General features: G+C 47.5%; 1 protein-coding gene across 1 annotated transcript in view; it reads right to left on the reverse strand.

Moving 5' to 3' along the window:
• Positions 1 to 3190: 3190 nt before the first annotated feature.
• LOC103921400 (chromosome unknown open reading frame, human C20orf24) overlaps positions 3191 to 8547 on the reverse strand; it is a 7832-nt gene continuing 2475 nt past the window's right edge. The window contains 4 exon segments of the mRNA XM_009329359.1: positions 3191 to 3765; positions 4412 to 4541; positions 6566 to 6714; positions 6716 to 6768. Coding sequence (XP_009327634.1) covers positions 3724 to 3765; positions 4412 to 4541; positions 6566 to 6714; positions 6716 to 6768 — 374 coding nt within the window. The 3' untranslated portion in view covers positions 3191 to 3723.

The raw sequence follows: 8547 nt of genomic DNA on the forward strand, positions 1-8547 counted from the left end.
GTGACTTAACAGTGCTCGAAGACAAAGCTCTACTTCCCACTTCTTGGGTTTTCGAGACCCTGCTTGCCCAAGACCAACCCAGCCTCTACTACTATTACTATTTTGGTTTCTGACAAACCAAAACTGATCAGCTCTGTCACCTGTGGGCAGCCGAATCCCAGCAACTGTGAGCACAAGCTTTCCTTTGCAAGCTTGGAAATCAAGCTGGGGAAACGTAGAGACGACGACACCTCCACGGAGGGGACAGGGGCTCTTCAGTGGCATGCTCCCAGCCCCAACAGGCACCACTCGTTTTAAGGACATCCCAAGCACTGTTAAAGACAAGTGACATCAGCAACATTCCCTTGCTGGACCAAAACCACAGGTAACAAATACACACCATGCTGCATGCTCAGCCATCGCCGCTGCAGAGCTACCCTGCAGCGGGCAGCAGCTGTTTTAGCTGGGGTCTGATGCTGCCAAGACACAAGACGCCTAGCCGCACAGCCACCTCTCAACACCTGTTAGCACATCTTTGCACCCACACCATTTTTCCCTTTGACACCAAAAATAACTTGCATTAAAGTTTTAACAGCTATTATGCTTGAAGCCCAAGAAAGACCCCAAGAAATTTCTGTCAGTTCTGCACCAGAACACGCTTGCTCCTCTCCTCGCAATGAGGTTAGGCCAGGGAATATCTCGCTCTCCTTCCTGCCAGGGACTGGCTTCTTTTTGCTGAAAGCCAAAGTGATGTTCCTCCAGCTCTGCAGCTAGCAGCGAGCTTCACAGAGCCTGCAGACAGTACAGCCTCTTCTCTGCACCATCATGTAGACCCCATAGGGATGCAGCCTCTTGGCGGAACAGCATCCCGACAGCTGTGGCTCCCACAGCTCCGCTCTCCAGCACAGGAAAGACCTTTTTCTCCCTGAGTCGCTGCTCCACGGGAGCATAGACCCCACACCAGCCATTGGTTTAGTCCCCTGCCCTTTGTTGAGAGGAGAGTGCAGAGCAAGCATGCTCGTTGTGCCAATACCAAAACTGCTGAGGACAGAGGTGCTGCCCAAGCCCCTGTTCCCGCCACTGCAGTCCCTATCCTGTCAGCTGCTGCTCTTCTGTCCTCCTAGCACTCAACTTCATGCTCTCTGCTAGACCACCCCTGTGTCAATCTCTCAAGTCTCTGCACAAACCCCTTGTTTTTACAGTTCTCATCATTGTAAGATGCTCAGCTCCATTCTACAGGCTGCCACATCCCCTTGAGCTTCTTAAAATTAACCTGATTTCTTTGGGGGCAGATGCCATAGCCTTAGTTCTCTTGGTGATCAGCACTGGGGATACCTGCTTCTAGCCATTGAGGCACCCCTTAAAACAGAAACCTTAAGAGATTAAAAGCTTGCAGCTGAGCAACTGCAATCACTACCTTATTTACCAGGAGCCTTGCAGAGATCCAGAGACCAATGTCTCTTCCGCATGGTCGTGATCCTCCTCAACAGAGGATCCTCCTCAACTCAGGTTCTGCCTCAGCTTCCAGCCACTAGAACTGTAGAGAACTGCAAAGACGAAGAAACTCAGCTGGTGGGACTGCAGGCAAGCGAGGAATAAAGCAAAGGGGCAGGTAAGCGACTCTCCAGCTCTGCACTCTCACTCTGCACGTTTTACAGCAGCGCTTGAAGTCCTGCTCTGGACCAGACTTGGGCACTCTGCGACACAGTAGTGGCTCTGCCACGATGGCATGTCACGGGGCAGGGACAGCTGCTGAAGGAGCAGACCGGCTTACACAGAGGCAACACTTGGCTTAACCTGCTTAATCACCCATTAAAGCATGGATCTAAGCATTAGCTACTACTTCCACTACAAATGCTTCTGGCCCCTTCTACCAGTGCAGGACTCAAGCCTGCAGCACAAGAGACCTGAGAATCCCAAAGAGCTGCTGGCTTAGATATTTACCAAAAATCGAACTCTTAAAGGAGTCCCACACTCGCACCATTTTACATAACTTCGAAGACCAGAGGATACAGAAGCAGCACAGTGGATTATCCAGGCGACATTTATTAGAGCATTTCAAGTATACAATGATTTTACTGATGGCTGTCAGCAGCTAAGATGCAAACAGATGCCAGTGGGAAAGGGTGACCTAGAACTAGCAGGCTATGCAATTCTTGTGGGAAATTAATGCTTTCAGCTGAAAGAAGAGGAAAAGAAAGTATCAGACTAAAAGACTGAGCAAGTTTGGGGATGGGGAGGAGAAAACATAGAAGTTTTTATTTAAGATCACTTACTTAAATTGGCAACTCACACGTAGCAGAAGCTGTCTGCTATTGCACTCTCCCCTTGGCATCCCAAGGACCTAAAATAGCCAGGTGTGTTTTTTCCACCAAGAACAGACAGCATTTTCCATGGTAAGAATGGAGGCCTGCACCGGTGGGCGATTCTGGAGCCCTAGCTCAGCACTTAGAGATTTAGATCCTTGGCTTTGCATACTCACATGTGAGAACCAGGCTGTTGGACTTCCATCAGCAAGGAAGCAACGCAGACTTTCAGCAAGAACACGCTAAAACTATCAACTCCTCACTGTAAGGCAGCTTTAGGTCAGGACTCTTTTTGGGTGCCTGAGCTGTTGTTTAGAAAAGCAAGGACCACACGGCAACAAGACTACAAGGTCCTCTGACAACAACAAGGACTGTGCGTGTTTCCCAAGAACTATTTCTGAAAGACGCATCCTTAAAAATATCTTAAAGCAGAGACTCCCCCATTGATGCACAAAAAGGATATGACTAGGGAGGAACCGAGCTATGAAGTGATCAACTCATAAAATGGACCTCACAAACCAGAGGCTATGTACTTTGCCTGATTTGCAAGTCAGTAATTCTGCACTTAAGATAATAGCTGCCTCAATTGTGTCTTAGTCTCCTGCATTTATTAACAAGGAGCAGTTAATTCAAGAGCTTAAAAAATTTAAATGCTTAACATTTAAAAGGGTATCTCCAGAATGACTGTCCTTCAAGACTACTAAGCTCTGAGGTATGCAGTGGCAACTTAGTAGTCAGGGTTGCAGAATGCAGCGGAGTTTCTAAGCCTCCTGAACACACCTTCGTTAACCAAATGAATCACAATTCTTTCCAGCAAAATGGCTTAAAAATTTGTCTTCGGCAAAGACCATTTAAAAATTCTGGTCAACAACTGATTTTCAAGTAAAACAAAAAATACTAGAAATGGTAACAACACAGTCTGTTTAATCAAATCAGATCTGATTACTACAAAAACATGCTAAGGACAGCCGCTCAACTCATATGGATGCTGCAGTGCCTTCCTCCCACGTACCCTACAACTGCTTTTTAAAAACTCTGTGTCTAAAGGACAACAATGGAAGACAAGTCAGGATTTAATGACAGATTTCAAACAGAAGGGCATACATACATTAAATTAACAGATTCAACCTTCAGCACACAGGATTTTGATAGAGTTACTGGCTAGAGTCACAGAAGGTTCCAAATTTGAACAGTCTTGAACCACTTCCAAAAATTCCAATGGCTTTTTAATAGTTCCAACAATTAATGGGTATATAAAACGGAGATGCACTTCTCCAGCAGAAGAGTTGGGGCTCTTCCAGGCTAATCGGACCACTGGTACAGAAGGGAGCTGATTTGACTTCCCCCACCTTCCCACCAGTCCACTAAAGACTATGATTTATTAAAACCTTCTTGATTTACTGACAACTGATTTAACAGGTGAAAGCTGCAGACTGTGTCAATCATAGTGGATGGCAGTATAGAAGATTATCCAAACAACCTGTGGAGAGGAAAGGAAGCCAAGGTTATTTTGATGCCCCTGGAGAGGGTTCAGACACAGAAAACAAGCCTCACGCCTTGCTTTCAATACAGGACTGGGGACTGAACTCCAGCTTTGAGGTGGTCTCGGAGAGATGTTAGGATCACCACGCGCCACAAACGGTGGCATTCAACTTGCTTGCCTCCTGGGGTGACTAGCCCCTCTCCACATTAAAATCCCACCACAGTCCCGCCAGTGATTTAGAAACACCACCAAACCAAGTGCTGAGCATATTCACCCTGGGGGGAGGGGAGTAAGGGAAAAACAAAGACACCTAAAACACCAGTTTGGGTGTAACTAGCTCTAGATGAAACTCCACCAGGATATCTGGGACAGAGGATGGGAAGACATAAAAGTTAAGTGGTAGATGCAGAAGTATAGCTGCCTGTTCCTACATCCTCTCCTACAGAGAAATCCCAGGCATTAATACCATATTTCATAGCCAGCAGCCATTATATTTTGGGATTTTCTTTCCCAATCAACTCCACTTATTAGATGATAACACTATCAGTGCACCACCTCACCTGCTTTTCTTCCAGGTCTTTTCCCCTCAGAAAGTGTACCAACACAATTCACTCATCAACTTAAAGAAAGCAAGAGGCATTACCAGAAACAGTGCAAAAGATGTCATGAATCCTTCCTTTGTTAGCTCCCACGTCCCGCCATACTCCTCCTCATCTATCTGCTGGAAGCTACTGAAGTAGAGGTACAGAACACCAGCATTGATCAGGCAGAATCTGGAAGAAAGAGAGTAGGAACCGTCATTTTGGTGATACAGGGTACAGGTATCCAACATGCCGTACAGCAACATAGCAGTGAAATGTCTTTCATACGCAGCAGAGAGGAAGCAGAGAGGAATACTGTTCCTGCAGTGCTTCCCAGGCAGCTCAGTCACTTCCTTAAAAGAGCACCACCTTGCCATAGCACGCTAGGTTTGGATGAAGTTCACCTCACATGGCACAACCTACTCCTAGTAAGGCTCCACAGACAGTAGTCAAAAGCTGCAAGTATCAACAGATCTGCAAGTTTTCCTATCCTGCAGATCAGCAGCAGTCCTGCTCCCACACAGAATCCAATTTCCTTGTGTGTGCTACTTGATTTTGAGGCTGCTAAGAGGGAAGACTGTTAGACTCTATGCTCAGTGTTAGATCCCTGTTAACTTCCCATGACCAAACACAGCGACTTAGAGACGGGAGCCAGAGAAGACTCGATAGCGCCCTCAGAGCCATAGCACTGGGATTCAACTTGAGACAACTCTTGGCACTCTCTAGTCTGTGCCAACAGTTACGCTGCAACAGAGAGAAAAAACGTGACCTCCTGTTTGTCCTTAGACACATTTGGCTTTACACCACCCCAACTCAGGGCTGGGGCAACCTGGGAAGTGACGGGTACATCTCCTGGAAAGAAGGCTGTGTAGAAAGGGCAATACGGGAAGACATACACACAAGTTCAGTGACTGGCAGCAAGCTGTGAGCAGCTGTGCGACTGTATACCACAGAGAAACCACGCACACAGGTCTAGAAGCTTTTTGTTTTTCCACTGTACACCAAATCACGTTTATTTCTTACTAACATTTAGCACAGGAATTGGCTTAAGGTGCCTGAAGGTGCCTTGTGAATTAATGGATGACTAAGTAAGAACAATGCTTCTCAGCTACTCCACGTTACTGGGAGCACTTTAGATTTAACTGTTTGCATGTAGTTACCAAGTTCCTGTTGGAGCATCGCTGCTTTACAACCCCTTTTCCCTAAATTTCAAACTTTTTTTTTCCCCCCTTAGAGACACTTGCTCCTACTCCCTCCACTTTCTTGCCACAGCCAGGACACTCAGGAGGAGGGACAAGATGACAAGTCAATTTTGCCTAAGAAAAGCTGTGAGGTTGTGAGTTTGACTAGGAGACCTTGACTAGGCAGAGACGTTTGCAAACGGAGAGTCCCCAGAGCAGACACAGCATCTTCCCACACCCGGTGTTCAGAGAGCAGGGCTGTGTGTCCCATCTCTCGTGACCCTCCAGAGGCCTTCAGGCACGTGCCAGGGCCAAACAAATTTTCATTTCATAACTCAGAGTGCTCACTGCAGCCTTCGGACACCTGCTGGGAAATGACCTGAATCCCGTGTCTCGGTGGGGAACCGATGCGTACATACCCTTCTAGGCACTGCCTTCCCCCGACACCATGGCTGAAAGAACAACTTCAGCAAGCTGGGCGTGCTGCAGGAGCACTGCCAACAGTGCCACTTTGCCTGCTTGTTACCTACAGTCTTTGGTGTTTTGAAGAAACCTTTTCTTTTTCAAAGAGAAGCTGCCCCTCTTGTCTACTAACAGAACCTCCTCCCTGCTCTGAGGAGGGCTCCCGACTCAAAGAGAAGGACTACCACACCTTCCCCTCTATGGGCCTTACTTCCTTGGTGCCTAGTGTGGCCACCTTACTCATAGCCCCTATTCACACATGCAGGAACAGGCCACTTCACAAGTCAATTGAACCTCTCGCTCCCTTCTTCTACCCCTGCCCCCTTTAATAATAATAAAATAAATAATAATTTTAAAAAGCATTAATCAGGCTGAGGAGAGAAAAAGAGGCTGATGAAGACATGTTACGATTTGTATGAATTTCATGACAAGTAACAGTCTGGAATGCAACGCTGGCTTTAAGACGCGTGGCAGACAGAGACTGCGTTTGTTTATAGCACAACTTTAAACCAGACACCAAGTAGAGTCCAAATGTGGGAAAGTACATGAGACAGAAAAGGAAATAAACCTTACACTGCTATTCCCACGAATCCCTTCAGTGGAACTACTCCCCAGATGATTCCCAAAATAACTGCAATGATCTGCCGGAACCAGTAGATCACATCTAAAAACTCGTCCTGAGGAGACAAAGCACAAGAAAGATTTTGGCATTTACTATGTTTCCTTTTTTTTAAAGCATCATACAATTAACAGGTGAAAATTTAACACACTGAACACTCAGTTTTCCATTCAAAGTGTAAGATATTGTACCCAGAGGAGACGAAAGCAGCTTATGGCATCACGCACCCTGGACTTCTCTGCTTCCACATTCAATACATGGCTTTGCCCTCCAATGGGCTAACTGCAGAGGCGAACAAGTGTCTAAGCCCCCTTCTTTACTAAAGATTCAATTCTATAAAAATTAACTGGAACAAAAGTTTAAAGAACTGTTCATGCTTTAAGACTGTTACAGCCACTCTCAGTGCCCCAGGCCCTCCCCTACCCAGAAACAAGTGCTACCAGTAGCCAGTACTCATGCCAACTCCAAACCACAAACCGTCTCTCACACGTACTACAAATGATTCTGCATTCTTTCAGAGCAGCAGTGAAGTGGTCATTCCCATTTGTCCACAGGGCCAAGGCAGCTGTAAGTATCGCAGCTGGACAATGCTGACTCCCACTTTAAATACAATTCACTTCTGCTCGCGTCTTTTTTTCCTAGCCTCCCCAAGGATGAGATTGCCCCAGCATACCCCCAAACACCAACGGCCTTCGTGATTTTACTGTAGGGTGTGCAAAGTTGTTTGGCTCCACGTGGAAGACTAGAATCTATGTCAGGTACGGTCGTTTCTCTCAGTCACTACATTTCTCAGTCATTCTAGCCTTCAGTTCACATCCTATTGCAGAAAAAAAAACATTGGCACAGCCTGTCACTGTTCCCCTCGCTAGCTCTGAAATTCCCGCCCAGTTTGTCAGAGGGGGATGAGGTCGGGTACGGGAGAGCCCCACCAGTTCTGTGAGCAACAGCAACTGATAAGAAAAAAGCGACACAGATTCATGTCTGTCCCCAGGGAAAAGCAGGGCAGAGTCCGCACCTCCTCCACGCTGCAAGGCAAAGCCAGCAAACCGGGGAGCAGACGTCCCGCTCCATCCACGCGGCCGTGTGCCCCGGCCGTGCTAGGGATACGGCAGCAGCTGGGGTGCTGCAGGAGCTCAGAGCACCTTGTGGGTGTGCTGCTGGGGAACAGCAGCAGGAAGAGGCGCTGACCAGGAGCATTACAGCACACGGGAAATACACACGGGAAAAAAAGGCTGCACTAGCGCTGAAAACACTGGGAAGTCTGTGGCTGACATGTTTTCACTCACACTTGGAAGGTTTGCTGACAAACACGAGCAAAACATGCAAGTCGAGCACACACATGAAGTTTTGTAGAAACCAAATCTCTTTTTGCACATGAGACGGCGAGGCTAGGAACAGCAAAGCAGACGGCAAACGGCCAAACGACCGCCATGACGTTACTATTCTGCGAGAACGTGCCCGCACCGTGACACTGTAACGGAGACGTTCTCACAAGCCTGTTCTTGCTGCTGCCCTTTCCCTCCAGACCTGACAGGTCAGCTGGACTTGCAAATATATTTTCCCCCGAACTTCTTAAACTAGATTATATTTCTAGTTTTCTTTTAATTACACAAAGTAAGTTTTTATTTAATCCTAGAGAAGTTTAATACAAAAGCCGAATTTAACTGAGGTATCTCAATATAAACGCAGCTTGTGTTTTCTTTGGCTCCACGCCCAAGCAGCAGAGAAGAACTGGGCCCGCTGTAGGCTACAGTAGAGCAGACGTGCCACATCTGCCTTCAGGAGGTACTCGGAGGGCAAGCTCTCTGCCCGAGAAGGGAGGCGAGACCATCGCGCGCCGGTCGTCCAGCGTGTAAGCCGCAGCTGGGTTTAAACAAGAGCGCTGGGTTTACCCGGGGTGCCGGCCGGGCGACACCCCTAACCTCACCCCCCGAGC

The sequence above is a fragment of the Pygoscelis adeliae genome, unplaced genomic scaffold, assembly GCF_000699105.1.
Source record: "Pygoscelis adeliae isolate BGI_AS28 unplaced genomic scaffold, ASM69910v1 Scaffold407, whole genome shotgun sequence".
Lineage (NCBI taxonomy): Eukaryota > Metazoa > Chordata > Aves > Sphenisciformes > Spheniscidae > Pygoscelis > Pygoscelis adeliae.